The sequence below is a fragment of the Pagrus pagrus genome (assembly GCF_965226575.1).
Source record: "Pagrus pagrus genome assembly, chromosome: 10".
Classification (NCBI taxonomy): domain Eukaryota; kingdom Metazoa; phylum Chordata; class Actinopteri; order Spariformes; family Sparidae; genus Pagrus; species Pagrus pagrus.
In genome coordinates, this window is record NC_140194.1 from 230,001 (window position 1) to 247,719 (window position 17,719).

Here is a 17,719-nt window from a genome sequence, read left to right on the forward strand (position 1 = left end):
GGTAGAGTCAGAGGTAGAGTCAGAGGTAGTATCAGAGGTAGTATCAAAGGTAGTATCAAAGGTAGTATCAGAGGTAGTATCAGAGGTAGTATCAGAGGTAGAGTCAGAGGTAGTATCGGAGGTAGAGTCAGAGGTAGTTTCAGAGGTAGTATCAGAGGTAGTATCAGAGGTAGAGTCAGAGGTAGTATCAGAGGTAGAGTCAGAGGTAGAGTCAGAGGTAGTATCAGAGGTAGTATCAAAGGTAGTATCAAAGGTAGTATCAGAGGTAGTATCAGAGGTAGAGTCAGAGGTAGTATCGGAGGTAGAGTCAGAGGTAGTATCAGAGGTAGTATCAGAGGTAGTATCAGCGGTAGAGTCAGAGGTAGTATCAAAGGTAGTATCAGAGGTAGTGTCAGAGGTAGTATCAGAAGAAGTATCGGAGGTAGCGTCAGAGGTAGTATCAAAGGTAGTATCAGAGGTAGTATCAGAGGTAGAGTCAGAGGTAGTATCAGAGGTAGAGTCAGAGGTAGAGTCAGAGGTAGTATCAAAGGTAGTATCAGAGGTAGAGTCAGAGGTAGAGTCAGAGGTAGTATCAGAGGTAGAGTCAGAGGTAGTATCAGAGGTAGTATCGGAGGTAGAGTCAGAGGTAGTATCAAAGGTAGTATCAGAGGTAGTATCAGAGGTAGAGTCAGAGGTAGTATCAGAGGTAGTATCAGAGGGAGAGTCAGAGGTAGAGTCAGAGGTAGAGTCAGAGGTAGTATCGGAGGTAGAGTCAGAGGTAGAGTCAGAGGTAGTATCAGAGGTAGTATCAGAGGTAGTATCAAAGGTAGTATCAGAGGTAGAGTCAGAGGTAGAGTCAGAGGTAGTATCAGAGGTAGAGTCAGAGGTAGTATCAGAGGTAGTATCGGAGGTAGAGTCAGAGGTAGTATCAGAGGTAGTATCAGAGGTAGTATCAAAGGTAGTATCAGAGGTAGTATCGGAGGTAGAGTCAGAGGTAGAGTCAGAGGTAGTATCAAAGGTAGTATCAGAGGTAGTGTCAGAGGTAGAGTCAGAGGTAGAGTCAGAGGTAGTATCAGAGGTAGTATCAAAGGTAGTATCAGAGGTAGGGTTAGGGTTTGTGAACATTTTTGTGAACGGTTTTAGTGAACTTTCCCCCAGAAAACAGCCTCCCTCCCCGCGAGTGACAGAATCAGACAGCGTCCTGTTTACTGATGGCGATTATGTAATTATGTAATTTAGAGCGAAAAACATAACTTTGTTTAGGGAGTTTAGGAGTTTATTTTGTTTACATTTTGGTTAAATTGAGCAGGATTAACTGAAGATGATAAAATGGAGGTGATTATTGATTATTGATTTTCCTTCACATCTTTCATTGACCTCATCGCGTTTTATTAAAGTCAAGGAGGAAACGTTTCAGAGTCTTCAGACTGGTCCCGTCCTGCTGTGATTGGCTGTTAGCTGTGAGCCTTTCAGAATAAAACAGCTTCCTGTGAGCGACCACTGATTAAAGCTGGAGTTTGTAGAATATGTGAAAAATGCATGAAAAATCCACTCCCTGTTTCGACTCTGTTCTCGTGGACGCGCGACTGTGGCGCTTGAAATATTCACGTCGGAACTTTTCTGTCACACACTTGCCATGGCCGAATTACAGGTAAGAAAGTACTTTACCTTTCTCTTGTGAACAAATTGAACGTATGAACAAACATTACTTTTGCATTGTTTAGAAGAGCGATAGAGACCGACAACAACTATTTCTTGCTGACGTCTCACCATGACATAGCCTACATGTCTGGCACTAATAAAGCCACAATATTTGTCATACTGTTATGATACTTATACAGCATAATCTACTGACAACAGCAACACTTATATATCACAGGAAAGAGTTGTGAATGCTAAGAATAATAAAACATATAACGCTAAAGTAAACAATTACCCCCACATGCACGGACTATCAGAGACAACCACTTTATTCAGACACTTCTTTCTTTTCACCGTAACCTGAAAATAAATAATAACTGTCACATCCATATCTACACGGCACACGTCCTCTTTATGTCATGTATATATAACGGTATTGACAATAAATTTGACGTTGACTTTGACTTGCTTGTAGCTGTCGTGAGCCCTTGGCAACGGTTAGCATAAAGCTAATCAACTCACAACATTACTCGTCACTTGCGACCACAAACCGCCTGCTTTATTAGATTCACGGTCATTTCAACTACACAGCCAATTACTACCACACCTTTAGATTATCAGCTACGTTAAACTTACATTGGAGGCTCACCTGTCCAGGAGAAGAACAGCAAGCTCAGGATCCAGCTTCAGCCCGATGCTATCGCTAAGCTCTCTCCACCTTGGATATGCTTGTCCAATGTTGACACGCGATTTATTCCCTCTATTGTCACTCTCCCTCTTAGACTCTCGTTTCTCTACATCGGTCTTCCTTTTGTTGGCTTGCTTAGCCATGTACGCTTTTGTTGGTAATGCCGGGATAGCAGCTTTTCCTGTTGGGACGTCCGCCACTGCACCTTCACGGAACGTGAATGTGCATCGACTTTGGTCGAGCAACCAATAGGAACGCCCAAAACAGCTTGCTCTGTAAAATGAACTGTGATTGGCTGAACACTGCCGTCATGGCATTGATTTTTTAAAGCCTGAACACAGAGCCAAGAGGAGACACAGAAGTCCAGTGTTCTGTCATCACACTATGAATTACAATATGCTGAAAGGTTATTATTGATTTTTGACCAAATGACACCTAAAATAACTTACACACTCCAGCTTTAACAGTCCAGATCATCACCAATTAAGCCCCACCCACAGTCCCGCCCCCTCACTGTGATGGACAGCTGGTTGTTTTTCTATTTATGTTTGTTTGAAAACCTCCAGAGTCCCTTCTGACACCAGCCGGGCCTGACTGGACACATTGTGAGCCAGGTGGTGCTGTGTGGTGCTGTGTGGTGCTGTGTGGTGTTTCTTTCAGTAGATACTCACACTTTCCGAGCCTTCTGTCTGCAGACGAGCAGAGCTGTGACTCCGACCACCATGACGATGAGGAACATGCCGGCACTGACACCTTCAATCACACCGCTCAGAGGCTCTGCAGCAGGACACACACACACACACACACACACACTGAGGTTACTGTTTATATGAACTGCTCCTTTAAGAGTTTAAATAATCAGATTAATTATCAGCCCTCTTCTTCATCAGTCTCTCTCTCTCTCTCTCTCTCTCTCTCTCTCTCTCTCTCTCGACCCGGTGGTACTCGGTGCACTGACCCGGTGGTACTCGGTACTCACCTGCCTCGGTGACCACGGGCAGTGACAGGTAAGTGTCAGTGAACAGAGGGGAGCCGATGCTCAGCCCGTTTTTCTCTTCAACAAACAGCTGAGTGAACGCTCGGACGCTGATCCTGCAGGCAGGACCAGACAGAACCATCAGAACTCATCATGTTCACGTTGACGATGATGTCGTACATGTTGTTATTGTTCATTATGGTTTCTTTAGTAACCGTGCAGTACCTGTAGGCAGTGTTGGGTTTCAGAGGTCCGTCACAGAACAGTTTCAGGTCTCTGCTGGTCTCTGGGTCCAGGTCTCGGTGCTCACAGGAGCCTCCCAACAGGTCCGTCCCCGTCCCCAGACTGGGGTGGAAGCTGTGGGAGCTGTCGGGGCCCTCGCTGCACTGACTGGGGAAGTAACTGGTCTGGTAGGTCTTCACGGAGCTATTGGTCTTATAGTCCAGGTAGGACGGCAGAGGGTCCTGGCGCTGCGGCTGCACCTCATCAGCACCTTTAACACAAAGAACAGACGACGGCAGGTTAAGGAGCGGGACGGTGCGACTGAGTACGAGCTCAGTACTGAGCACAAGACTACCTTCGGACTCTGTCACCACCACGGCGAAGAACCTGATGGCTCCGTTGACGTCACTGAACCAGCTGCAGTTGAACCTGAAGGAGATGGAGGACTTGGTGACCTCAGCGGACCGCTCACTGACCCGAGTACTGAGGGGGGGCACCGGAGGACCTGCAGGAGTCACATCAGTCGTGATTGTTAACCTCCAGATGAGCCTGAACCCCACTTGAGACCCTGAGTGTGACTCTTACGGTCGATCATGGTGACCACGCTGTCCTGCGCCGCCTCGCTGGTCGTCCCGTCAGAGATCACCTTCACAGAGACGCTGTAGCGTTTGTGGGGCTCCAGCTGGGTGATGACGTAGGCAGTGGAATCTTGGCCAGTGCGTCTGGAGTAGACCAGGACCTGGGAGTCCTGGTGGAGACACTCGATGGTGTAGGAGTCAAAGTCGGCCTCCGGGGGCCCCCAGGAGCAGGAAATGGAGGTAGAGCTCTGAGGGCGACAGTGGAGGCTGTGGACCCGCTCTGGTTCTGAAGAAACAACAGCAGACTGGACTGAAGTATTTTCAGATACTATACTATATAATATATATACATACTATACTATATATATAGAACATATTATACTATGGTATGTAGTATGAAGTATATACAGTATAGTATGTAGTATATAGTATACAGTATAGTGTGTAGTATATACAGTTTATTATGTAGTATATACAGTATAGTATTTAGTATATACAGTTCAGTGTGTAGTATATACAGTATATACAATATAGTATACAGTATATACAGTACAGTATGTAGTATACAGTGAAGTGCTGCCCCCTACTGGTGCGGATGCTGTTGGTGATGGCTGAGCTGTAGGAGGTCTCGGGCCCAGCGGCCCCGCTGACGGTGCAGAGGCTGAAGGTGTAGAGTCGTCCGGGGAACAGTCCTCGAAGGATCCGGCTGCCCGACGTCCGGCTGTGGTACGGGTTGATGACGGACAGACGGTCTGCAGGAGTCCACTGCAGGTCAAAGTCATCGTAGTCAGAACCCACCGGACCGCTCCACGTGATCTCCACAGACGTGTTAGTGACTCCTCCAAACAAGAAGGAGGTGGCAGGTCTGGGAGCTGAGGAACAGGAGAGGAGGAGGAGGAGAGAGGAGGAGAGGGAGAGGAAGAGAGAGGAGAGGAGAGGAGAGGAGGAGGAGAGAGGAGGAGAGGGAGAGGAGAGGAGAGGAGAGGAGAGGGAGGAGAGGGAGAGGAGAGGAGAGGAGAGGAGAGGAGAGGAGAGGGAGAGGAGGAGAGAGGAGAGGGAGGAGAGGGAGGAGAGGGAGAGGAGAGGAGAGGGAGAGGAGAGGAGAGGAGGAGGAGAGAGGAGGAGAGGGAGAGGAGAGGAGAGGAGAGGAGAGGAGGAGGAGAGAGGAGGAGAGGGAGAGGATAGGAGAGGAGAGGAGAGGAGAGGAGAGGAGAGGAGAGGGAGAGGAAGAGAGAGGAGAGGAGAGGAGAGGAGAGGAGAGAGGAGGAGAGGGAGAGGAGAGGAGAGGAGAGGAGAGGGAGAGGAAGGGAGAGGAGAGGAGAGGAGGAGGAGAGAGGAGGAGAGGAGAGGAGAGGAGAGGAGAGGAGAGGAGAGGAGAGGAGAGGAGAGGAGAGGAGGAGGAAAGAGGAGGAGAGGGAGAGGAGAGGAGAGGAGAGGAGGAGGAGAGAGGAGGAGAGGGAGAGGAGAGGAGAGGGAGAGAGGAGGAGGAGAGAGGAGGAGAGGGAGAGGAGAGAGGAGAGGAGAGGAGAGGAGAGGAGAGGAGAGGAGAGGAGAGGAGAGGGAGGAGAGGAGAGGAGAGGAGAGGAGAGGAGAGGAGGAGAGGAGAGGAGAGGAGAGGAGAGGAGAGGAGAGGAGAGGAGATTACTGACTGATGTAAAAGATTTTATAGAAACACGTCAGCCTTTAGAAGCTTCATGGATCAATGATGATCAATGACGATCAGTGATGATCAGTGATGATCAGTGATGATGATCAGTGATGATTAATGGATGATCTGTGGGGGGGGGGGGGCAGCAGGGGGCGCTGCAGCCTCCAGCTGTGGGTGGTGATGGGTCTGTAAAGTGGTTTAAGGATTTCCAGGTTCTTCCAGGAGTTCCAGGACCCTATAGGACTAATAAATGCAGCGTCAGCGTCTCACCGGTCCGGCCCAGCGTGCTCGCTCTGTTGCTCAGCTCCCCGCTCACACTCAGCACCTCGGTTCGGTACAGTCGGCCCGGGACCAGGTCTGAGAAGACGAACTCGGTGACCTCTGACCCCAGCTGCTGCTGTGAGCGCTGAGAGCCGTCGGGGTTGAAGAGAGTCAGCCGGTACTGGCTCAGATCTCCACTGGGCCGGTCCCAGTTCACCCACAGAGCATCAGACTGGTTTCCACTGTGAGCCCTCAGAGACGCCACCGCTGCTGGGACTGAAGACGAAACGCAGGACAAAAAATTGATCAGACAGTCAGTCCAGCTGTCTGCCGACTCCACCAAACTTCAGTATTTTAATGATTTCATGATGTCACTGATGTTTTATCGTTTTCTTCTGCCTGTTTTTATTCTCTGAGCGCAGACTGAGGTAACCTGATGACATCACTACGACATCATGATGTTACAACAGACCGATTCATCATTACCCTCCCTTACCTGTCCTGGCCCAGACAGCTGATTGGTTGCTCTGCTCCCCGCTGTGAGTCACCACCACCATCCTGTATGGAGCTCCAGGTCTTAGACCCTGGAAGGAGCACTGCTGACTGCTGGACTGGCCTCGCCGTCTCTCCTGCAGCGAGTCGTCACTTTTGTATAAGAAGAGCTCGTAGAGCTCAAAGTCTCCCTCTGGTGGAGACCAGTGGAAGGACAGGCTGGTGCTGGCGTTGGCTTTAACGCACAGATTGGTGACGGCTGCTGGACCTGTCAGGAAGAAGAAACACTTTTCTCTCTAAATATTAGAGACTATTCAAATATTAACTGTTTTTATTTAACAAAATCCTCCGTTTTATATGTTTTTCTCAACAACAATTTTCTTGAAATATAAATAAAAGTTCTCCCGAAAGTTTTTCTTGAAAACGTTTTTTTTCCTGTTAAATATGAAATGTTATTATGTTATATATATACTGTGTATTATATTATTCTCTCGATAAATGAAAACTTTTTGCTTTTTGAAAAATATCTAAAAAAGAACTTTTCTTGCCTCTTTTACAAAACAATTGAGCTTCTTTTCTGGAAATATTCCAACCCAATTATTGATTTTTATTTCTTGTTGAAAAATAACCACGACCAATCAGAATATTCTTCTTGAAATACACAAAAAGTCATCAAGTAGAACACAAAAGTTAGTTTGTTCCTGAGAAATAAGACTTGTTTTCCTGATAAACTTCAGTCTGTCTCTTTGCTAACAGCAACCTGACACCTGCTGATAGAAGAACACTGAGTTCGAAACAGGAAGTCTTACGTGTGCGAGCCTCGACGCTGACCCCTGGGCTGCGGACCCCCCCACTGGTGGTCTGGACCAGGACTCGGTACTTCCTGCCCGGCATCAGGCCGTCGAACCTGCAGCTGGTCTGTCCAGAGGGCCGAGAGGAGTTTGACACTAGGCCACCTCTGTCGTCCAGGAGCCGCAGGACATATCCGTCAGACACACCAAGAGCTTCCTGCCAGCTCACCTGCAGGCTGCAGGTGGAGTGGAGGTCCTCCACCTGGACACCCGTCACCGCTGAGGGCACTGAACACAGGTACATAACTTAGGTCAAAGGTCAAGGTCAAATTTATTTATATGGTACATTTAAAAACAACCAAAGTTGACCAAAGTGCTTCACAGGTTCAGGAATTCACAGTACAAATAGATACATCAAACAAGCAGGGAATACAAAAAAGAAAAAACAGTATGTGGAGGCAAGATGTCCATGTCTAACTAGAGTTAAAAGCCAGTGAGAAAAAGTAGGTTTTTAACAATGTCTTGAACGTTTCGGTGGTCCGAGCAGTTTTAATTTGCGGAGGCAAAGAGTTCCACAATTTAGGAGCAACCACTGAAGACGCTCTGTCACCTTTACTCTTCAGTTTGGATCTTGGGATGTTGAGAGCCATCAGAGAGGACGACCTCAGAGCTTTAGCTGGAGAGTAAATGTTGATGAGCTCACATAAATATGGAGGTGCCAAGCCATTTAAAACCTTACAAACAAACAATAAAACCTTAAAATCAATTCTGAAGTGGACAGGAAGCCAGTGGAGAGAAGCTAAAACTGGAGTGATGTGCTCATACTTTCTGGTCTTAGTTAAAAGCCGAGCAGCAGCATTTTGCACCAGCTGAAGTCTATTAAGAGACGACTGATTCAGACCCACATACAAAGAGTTGCAGTAATCAAGTCAAGTCGTTACAACTGCGTGTATGACTGTTTCAAAGTCTTTAAGGGGCAGATACAGCTTAACTCTGGCTAATAGTCTGAGTTGGAAAAAGCTGGTTTTGACAACAGAACTGATTTGCTTGTCAAGCTTGAAAGCACTGTCAATAATCACACCCAAATTCCTAGTAAATGGTCGAACGTAGGACCAAAGATGGCCAAAAGGGCCAGCACAGCCCTCCAGCTGACCAGGATGACCAAAGACAACAACTTCTGTTTTGTTTTCATTAAGACAGAGGAAGTTCAGATCTAGCCAGGTTTTTAAAATCACTCAAGCAGTTAAAGCAAGGGCTGCAGGGAGTCTGAATCATTAGGCTGGAATGGCAAGTAGAGTTGTACATCATCCGCAAAGCAATGAAAGGAGATGTTGTGCTTCTTAAAGATGGAACCCAAGGGCAGCATATATAATGAGAACAGTAGAGGACCCAAAATAGACCTTGGGGCACCCCCAGACGCTTGTGAACAGGCAAGGCAGGCAACTGCTTGGGGCCCGGAGTTGCCAGGGGGCCCCCGAGACTCGGGGCCCGAGGGCTGTTTTATGAATGTTTCAAAAGTATATTCGACACATGCCCCCCCTACCCCACCCCCCGCAAAAGACCACAATGGAAGAGAGAATTGAAAAAGACGGCTTGCTCTCAACCGACCTCCCTTTAAAAATAGAGGTTAAATAAACAACAATGGGCGATTTGCATTGACATCTCAAAACCTCCCGAATGGGGCCCCATGTCAATCAATCCCACCTCACGTTAACCTGTGTGATGCAGTGTTGCCAACTTAGTGACTTTGTCGCTACATTTAGTGAGTTTTCAGACCCGTCTAGTGACTCTTTTTCATAAAAGCGACTAGCGACAAATCTAGAGACTTTTTCTGGTGCATTTGGAGACTTGTGGAGACTCTGACGTGGAAGCACGTCGTTCAACGAGCAGCGAGTGCTGCCGTGCCAAAGAGGAGGACACCCACAGGACTGGGCCGTCTGTGGGTGCTTTGGCACGCCAGGCTTAAATTTCCCACCGCCAGGCTAAGCATTGTTTATTTATTTATTCAAAATAGGTTTGTATACATCAGTAACAAAGTTGAAAGCGCAATGGCGACATCTTATGGTCAACACGTGAACACATGGGGGGTCTGAGGTCAGGTGTCTTTTTCATCACCTAACACCCCACAAACCACTGCTAATGTCACTACATGCAAACTAGGCTACTTGTGATTGAACATAACGGGATGTCACAAAGAAAAGGCCAAAAAACGCTGGACTTTTTCTTCCGAAGTTGGACGAACAAAGGCGCAGACGTTGAACCCGCTGGTTCACCTGTTGACCAGGAGTGCAGCGGCGTGACGTTGGCTGAGGAGGCTGCTCTGCCTGCAGCGGACGACGAGCTAACATCCATATGAGGTAGCTAGCTAACATAGTAGCTGTCTCATCGAGGCAGCTAGTATGGATGTTAGCTCGTCATCCGCTGCAGTGGCAGAGCAGCCTTCTCCGTGCCGCAATGGGAAACATAGAACCAGCAGATTTAATCAAAATTGGTTGGTGGACCCAAATTCAGTCGGTGGCTGTACCTGACCAATTATTGTCAGTTTTATTTTGTTTGTTTTGTACTACGTGAAAATATTAACAATATTAAGTGCGCTAATTTCACAGTGGTTTAGTAGTAAAACACCGCTATTAAATTCAGCGTTAGATGCTTTTATTGAAGCTTCTTGCACTACTTATAGGCAAGATGTGCTAAACGCTCATGTTGGGTCTCCACCATCGCACCAGCATCAATATGGCAGCAAGCAGAAGCACATGTAAACAATGCCACATTGTGTCACGTGTAAATATATGTCACTGAGTTGCAGTTGGAGCTTAAATATTGTCAATAAATGTCTTATAATAACACATGATTACATTGATTATTACAGTAATTTTTTCAAATTTCCAGTCAACTTTTAACATTGATTTAATGCGAGGCAGTATGGAACCAGTCTAAATTCTACTACGTCATGAATCTGTTACCTCCAGGGCACTGCCACCAGTCAGCTGCTGGCCTGTGTCAGGCCCCTGTCACAAAAAAAAACATGCTTCGCCGCCGGTGGGCCGCCCTTCCAACCTACCACCAGGCTTAGCAAGTTTCCTGGGGGAAACCCTGTATATCATATATAACAGTAGCAGTGACTCACCTGTGCGCCCGGTGGCCGTGCTGTTGTTGAGCAGCTCTCCACTGACAGACTGAACCGTCACGCTGTACGTCTGTCCGGGCTGCAGCGAGCCAAACGTCACCTCGTTGTGGTGTTTGAGGATGGGCCGGACGTCCAGCTGTCTGTCCTGTCTGAACAGGAACACCGAGTATCCGTCCACGTCGCCGTGACCCGGAGTCCAGCTCACCTTCAAGCTGCTGCTATCTCCACCGTTACTGACGTGGATGTTCTTCACTTTACTGGGGACTGAAGAGAGAACAGACCTGAGCTGCTTCACTTTATCTCTGTCAGAGTTTCAGAGTGGAGCTGCAACCAGAACTCCTGATAATCAGTTCAGCCTTCAGTCAGTTTCAAACATTGTGTGGTTCTGACAGTAAATGAAGAGTCTGTGTTCTGGTCTGGTTGGACTGAAGACATGTGACTGACTAAACAACTGATCGTTAGTTAGTTTTATCACTAGTAATCACATTTCCATGTGCATTTCATTGTTGTTGCTGTGATGCCTCTTTATGTACTTTCATTCCTGTCAACCATCCATTATAATTGTATACATTGTGATCTCGTTGATCTGCTCTGTACATGCGACATCTATTGCACGTCTGTCCGTCCTGGGAGAGGGATCCCTCCTCTGTCCGTCCTGGGAGAGGGATCCCTCCTCTGTGGCTCTCCCTGAGGTTTCTTCCGCATTTTTTTTCCCTGTTAAAAGGGTTTTTCTGGGGAAAGTTTTTCCTCACTCGAATCGAGGGTCGAAGGACAGAGGGTGTCGTCTCTGTACAGATTGTAAAGCCCTCTGAGGCAAACTGTGATTTGTGAATTTGGGCTATACAAATAAAATTTGATTTGATTTGATTTGATTTGATCGTGGAAATAATGTGCAGATTAATCGTTAATTCATTTAGTAGCATTCTGCTAAACACCTGAAGTATCTGGACTTGTTTTAAAAGTAAAGAACGAGACGTCTCCGTACAGCTCGTCTGCTGCGATCAGAGTCTGCAGAAGAGACGAGATCACAGACTGGTGTGAAGATGTTGTTTACAACCTTGATGTGCGGCTCAGCTCGTGCTAACGCTGTTAGCGTAGTAGCTACAGTGAAGGTTTCAGCTTATAAAGGTGTAAATAATGTCTGTTCAGATCAGTTTGGGACCGATTCTGGTTTCCACAGTTCTGGTCTGGTCTCACCTGTGCGGCCCTCGATGAACTGGGCCCTCTGGTTGGGGCCGCTGAAGGTGGAGACCAGGATCTTGTAGAGACGTCCAGGTGTGAGAGATGACAGCACACACTCTCCCACGCCGCTGCCCAGAGTGACGGGAGGAAACACCTTCATGTCGTTGAACAGCAGCTGCACCTCGTAGTGATCCACATCACCAGGGGCTGCGGACCACGTCACCCGCAGGTCCTCGGTACTCCGACCTGCCAGAACCAGAGACTGGACCGCCGCCGGGACTGCAGGATGGACAGAAGAAGGACTGAACTGAGTCTGAGTGAGACCCCAGAGACACTCGAGCTGCTTCTGATGAGCCCAGATGGACTCTAACAGTTCTGATGTGATGGATCAGAACAGATACTGACTGATCACTTGTTAAGAGATCATTATTATTATTATTATTATTATTAAATATTACATCAGATAAAAACATCATGTCAGACATCAGTTTGATGAAGTGACAGTAACCCTCGACACGTTCTGACTCAGGTGACATCATCAACGGTCAGAGGGGTCAGGGGTCACTCACAGGTGCGTCCGTGGGTGGAGGTGCTGGTTTCGTAGGTCCCGCTCCAGGTGCTGATAAGCACTGTGTAGAGCCGGCCAGGTACCAGGCCGCTGAACACACACTCGTTCTGCATCTTCAGGAGCGTTTTGTTCTGCAGGAACACGTTGTTGTGTTTGATGAACACCTGGTACAGGTCGAAGTCTCCGGCGGCGTGACGCCAGTACACCTTCAGGTAGTCGTCCCGAGCGGCGTGAGTCGCCGTTGGATTCTGCACCTTCGACGGTTCTGACACAGGAAAGAGTTCAGGTTACAAATACTACAAGAGTACTGTGATTACTGCAGGTGAGAAGGTACGATGTGTAACCAATCAAATCATCTGTATCTGAAGTGGGCGAGGCTGAAATCAGACAGTTTGTGATTTTATTATTGATTATGAAACAGTTTCAGATGCATGAACCTCCATCAGCTCCACCTCAACAGTACTGACTGTGACCTGCAGGTGGATCTCATGTAAAGTTTGACCCTTCACAGCAAAGGTCGCGGCTGTACTCACGTGTCCTCTGTTGGACGGAGGTGGTGTTGTGGTGGAGACCGCTGCGGGAGCTGATGGAGATGTTGTAGAGCCGTCCGGACACCAGGGAGTTGAAGACACACTCCGGGCTGGACTTGGACACTGACACGGTGTGCAGCGTCCTGTCGCGGTCACTCAGTGTCACCAGGTAACTGTCCACCTCACCTGCCGCCGGACGCCACGACACACTGAGGAAGTCACTGCGCCCGTTGTTACTGACTGTCACCTCACCCACTCCAGCTGGGACTGAGGGGGGAGGCAGAGAGAGAGAGGGGGAGGTCAGAGAGAGACCCTAGATCCTAGGCCCTAGGACGCAATTCATGAAATCTATCAAAGATGTTGATATAATTGTACTGACAGAAACATGGTGTCAAAATGATTTGCTCACTCACTGTCCTCCAGGATATAATGAAGTCATGGTGCCCTCTATGAGATTAAAAAACATACGCGAGGGCAGAACATCGGAGGGATCTTGGTGTGAAGGAGATCTTTGCCGTCAGATCTCACCAGTAAAACAGGGGAAATCACACATTTGGTTGAGATTAGATCAAACCCTAGGTGTAACAGACAGGGATCTATATCTCTGCGCAATATATATACCCCCAGTAGATTCTCCTTATTTTGAAGAAGACATTTTTGTCACTCTCCATTCAGAAACTCTTCCAGGCCCAGGGAAACGTGCTTCTAACTGGAGATCTGAATGGACGAACAGGAATCGAACCTGATGTCATGGACCCACAGGGCAACGACCATGTATTTGGTCTGGCCCCCTGTTTACCACACCAACCATCACCCGTCAGAACAACCTTGACTCTGAAATAAATCAAAGTGGCAGGAGACAGTGCATCTCTGTCGGCCTCAGGCCTGTACATAGTTAATGGCAGGTTCAGAGGGACTCTCTGGGAGATTCACACTCCTCAGCTCTTGGGTCTAGTGTAGTAGACTATGCAGTCACTGACATGGACCCCTCCACTACCAGTGCATTCACTGTCAGACAGCAATCCCCCCTCTCAGACCACAACCAAATACATGTGTCCTTTAAACTCTCGGATCAAATGAGACACAACAAGGGAACCCAGCAAGCTGTTTCAATAAATCCTCCTGACAGACAGTGGAGACAAACTCATCATGGCCTCCAGCTCACCTGATCTGATGAGTGACATATCAATATATGACCAAAACCAACATGTCTCTACCAGAGATGGTGTCAACAAGGCCACTGATGACATCAGTATGATATTTCATAAGGCAGCTATTAAAGCTGAAGCCTGTTAAAAGGCAAAACGCTGACAAATGGTTTGATCAAGAACGCAAGACCATCAGAAAAGACCTGAGAAAAATAACACATGAAAAACATCGGCAACCACCCAGCCTTACGCATCAGACACAGTGACATGTTAAAGAAATAGAAATGTACGATTAGGAACAAAAAACTAAATGATAGCCACATGAAACTCGAAGATATTGAGAACGCCGCTAATCAAAATCAATTCTGGGATAAAAAGCAACAGACATCATCCAACATGGTGACATCTGGAGAGCACTGTGACAATCTGTACAAAGACAGACCAATAAATCAAATCAATTCAGATCAGTGTATTATACAAGAAAACCTCCAAACATTAGAAGAAACTATTAAAGACAACCCTGATTTCACAATTACTTGGGAAGAATCGACCACACAGACAAAATGTCTCCAGCCGAGGACAGCTTGTGGTCCAGGCAGCATTAAAAACCAAATGCTCTCTGCAGCAGCCAGAGCTGCAGGCTGCAGTGTTACAGCTGTTCAACACTGTGTTACAGTCGGATGTTTTCCTCACATCTGGTGCAAAGGGCTCATTTCCCCCATTCATAAGAGTGGGGACACATCAGACCTGATAACTAGCGTGGCCTCTGTGTCAGCAGCTGTCCAGGTGAATCATTCTGAGTATTCTGAATAACAGAAAACCAGATTTCCTTGAGGACTCCATCTTGAGTAAAAGTCAAAGTGGCTTCCTCCCAAAACACCGCACCACCGACCATGTACAGACCCTTCACACTGTGATTAACAAACATGTTCACCAAACAAAACATGGTCACATATTCACTTGTTTCATTGATTTCATGAACGAAACCAGGAACATTTATTTTAACAAGTTCAACTCTGTAATCTCAGAGTTCAAAGAGCTGAACGGCATCTCAACATTAAAACACACACACACACACACACACACACACACACACACACACACACACACACACAGGATATACTGTATATATAATTAATGTAAATCAATCTTGGTGTTGTTATTTGTTGTGTTCTGTCCGAGTGTTTGGACGAGTTGTGTTTTGATGCTTTGGCAACATTGTTGTTAAACTTTCATGCCAATAAAGCTCCTTTGAATTGAACTGAACTGATCTGAGCTGAACTGAACTGAACTGAACTGAGATATGTCAGTGACTGAACACATGTCTCACAGAACCGGGCCTGTCTGAGCCATAAAGGATCAGTCTGCTGTTTCTGATCATGTTCTGACTCAGTTCTGTCTGAGGCTCGTTGGTTCTGAGCGGTGTCACAGACCACAGCAACAAACTGTCTCCACTCAGCTGCTGTTTGTATTGTACTCATGGATGTAATAGATTACTGTGATACTGAAGATTCTCAGGGGAGTCATCATTACATCAGTGTGTGTTGTCCCGACACGTGTTCTGATGTTCTGATCAGCTCAGTGGTTCCACTTTTATCACCAGGAGGAAAGTTTCAGACGTCCTAACAAACTCTTCACTGTGTTCTGATCGTCCTCCAGGAACAGAACCTGTTTCCCAGCAGCACAAAATAATGTTTTTATTTAACAATGGAGGTCCACTTCCTGCTCCTGACAGGAAGTCCCGGACACACACACACACACACACACACACACACACACACACACACACACACACACACACCCCCCCCCCCCCGACAGGTTGTTGTTGTCGACGCTTCCTGAAAATTCCTGCTTTTCAATAATATCCCACACACACACACACTCTCACACACTCTCACACACACACACACACACACACACGTCTACATGAACTTCTTTCTGTCTTTGTGTCTGCTTGTTTGTCCCACTGGTGGACGGGTTATGATTGTTACCTGTGCGTCCCTCTGCCACAGTCTGTCTGGAGGTGTGTCCGGCTCGGACGGTGGTGACTACCACCCTGTACAGAGCTCCAGGTCTCAGAGAGTGGAAGCTGATGCTGGTGGTGTCGGCCTCCACGCTCTGGTTCTTGATGACGCTGCTGTCGTGGACCAGCAGGACGCGGTAAGAGTCCAGGTCTCCGGAGGCTCTTTCCCACGTGGTCTGCAGGCTGTCGGTGGAGCCGTCGTTAGAGACCTGCAGCCTGGTGACCTGAGCCGGAGCTGACAGGGACCAGAGAGACAGAGACAGCTGAGACACCGAGTCCACCTGGTCCTGGTGACTGGGACAGACATCTTGTTTCACAGTGTGTCCTCACATATCGTTAATAAATCAATAAATTAATCAGACGTACCGGTCTGGGCGGTCACAGAGGCAGAGCTGGTCAGGTCGCCGCTGTTGGTCGTCAAGGTGACGGTGTACAGGCGTCCTGAGGTGAGGCTGTTGAAGGTGCACTCTCTGACCTCCCAGGTGAGGTTCCTCTGAGCCACGACGGTGGCGGGGTCCGCTTGTCTGAGGACCATAGTGAAGCTGTCCCATTCACCAAGCGGCCGAGTCCACTGCACGCTCAGACTGCTTTCATCAGAGTGACGCAGGAACAGCTGCCGCACGGCGCTGGGGGCTGGACAGACGAGACCCGTTATGACAAACGCATTCTGACTTTTATTCAAAATTAATTAGTGTTTGATTCTTGAACTCTTTTTCTTCTCTCTGAGTGACATGAAGCCGTCACAGTCAAACTGACCCAGTCGTCCAAGGCAGCGTGCCGTGTTACCCAGCATGCCGCTGTGAACCGTGACCTCGGCCTCGTAGAGTCGTCCTGGCACCAGAGCGAGGCCAGAGAACGTGAGCTGTGTGCTCAGTTTACTGACGGTCTGATTCACCAGAACCACAGAACCGTTCCTCAGCAGGATGCTGTAGTTCTCCCAGTGTCCTCTGGGGGGCGACCAGCTGAGCCTCAGCGTCCTACCGTCAGCGAGAGGAGACATGAGGAGAGACGAGGCGGGCTCAGGGACTGCAACAGGACACAGGGACATCAGCACAAACACTGAATTCATCTCAAACATGAAGCTCTGTGATTGGCTGTCTGCCAGTCAGACACAGGTGAGTCTTGTTACCTGTCCTCCCTCTGCTGCAGCTGTCTGAGCTCCGTCCTCCAGCTGAGCTCCTCACACACAGCTGGTAGCTGCGACCGGGCGTCAGACCCTCTAACACCACCTGGGTGATGTTGGGAGGCAGCTGGCGCTCCTGGGGGGTGGATCCCAGAGCCGACAGGGTCACCAGGTAGAGGTCGACGCCCCCTGCAGGTGACAGCCAGGAGGCCTGCAGACGGTCTGAGCTGCCGTTGTTGTCCAGGACCAGGTGCGACACGATGGCTGGAACTGAGAAGAAGACTCACTCGGACTTACTTCATTTATCTTCTGTTTCCTTCACACAGACTTCTTGTTACAACATCTACCTGTGGCGGCCTGTTTAGAGGCGGAGCTCTGCAGGCCGACAGCCTCTGTTACCACGGTGATGGTGTACAGGGTCCCGGGTTGCAGGCGGTCCAGCTGAGTGGAGGTCACTGTGTTTTGTAGAGTGACGTTCTTCAGCAGAACCCCGTCCTGATCCGACAGCAGAACCCTGAACTGCTCGGCTCTGCCCGGTCCAGCCTGCCAGGAAACACCGAGGCTGTCTGAGGACGAGGACGTCACCTGGAGGCCACGAACAGGTGACGGAGCTGGACAGTTTATAGAAGGTGACAGACAGTTGAATAATAATGAATTTAAGGCACAGGTGTCCTCTGCAGGTCCTGGACAGGTGTCTGACAGAGGGACATTTTATACCTGAAACTTCATCCATAATAAAAAC

The 17,719-nt window shown here is 48.2% G+C and overlaps 1 protein-coding gene across 1 annotated transcript in view; it reads right to left on the reverse strand.

Annotated features, from left to right (window-relative positions):
* Window positions 1-17,719, reverse strand: part of ptprbl (protein tyrosine phosphatase receptor type B, like) — a 38,130-nt gene that overhangs the window by 13,762 nt on the left and 6,649 nt on the right. The window contains exons 3-20 of the mRNA XM_084364791.1: window positions 17,325-17,588; window positions 16,984-17,247; window positions 16,611-16,880; window positions 16,221-16,487; window positions 15,823-16,089; window positions 12,687-12,950; window positions 12,155-12,418; window positions 11,601-11,864; window positions 10,404-10,667; window positions 7,295-7,564; window positions 6,490-6,753; window positions 6,003-6,269; window positions 4,672-4,956; window positions 4,092-4,370; window positions 3,862-4,011; window positions 3,510-3,777; window positions 3,288-3,400; window positions 2,980-3,085 (exon numbers count right to left, since the gene is read on the reverse strand). Coding sequence (XP_084220917.1) covers window positions 2,980-3,085; window positions 3,288-3,400; window positions 3,510-3,777; window positions 3,862-4,011; window positions 4,092-4,370; window positions 4,672-4,956; window positions 6,003-6,269; window positions 6,490-6,753; window positions 7,295-7,564; window positions 10,404-10,667; window positions 11,601-11,864; window positions 12,155-12,418; window positions 12,687-12,950; window positions 15,823-16,089; window positions 16,221-16,487; window positions 16,611-16,880; window positions 16,984-17,247; window positions 17,325-17,588 — 4,390 coding nt within the window. The remainder of the gene's footprint in view (window positions 1-2,979; window positions 3,086-3,287; window positions 3,401-3,509; window positions 3,778-3,861; window positions 4,012-4,091; window positions 4,371-4,671; window positions 4,957-6,002; window positions 6,270-6,489; window positions 6,754-7,294; window positions 7,565-10,403; window positions 10,668-11,600; window positions 11,865-12,154; window positions 12,419-12,686; window positions 12,951-15,822; window positions 16,090-16,220; window positions 16,488-16,610; window positions 16,881-16,983; window positions 17,248-17,324; window positions 17,589-17,719) is intronic.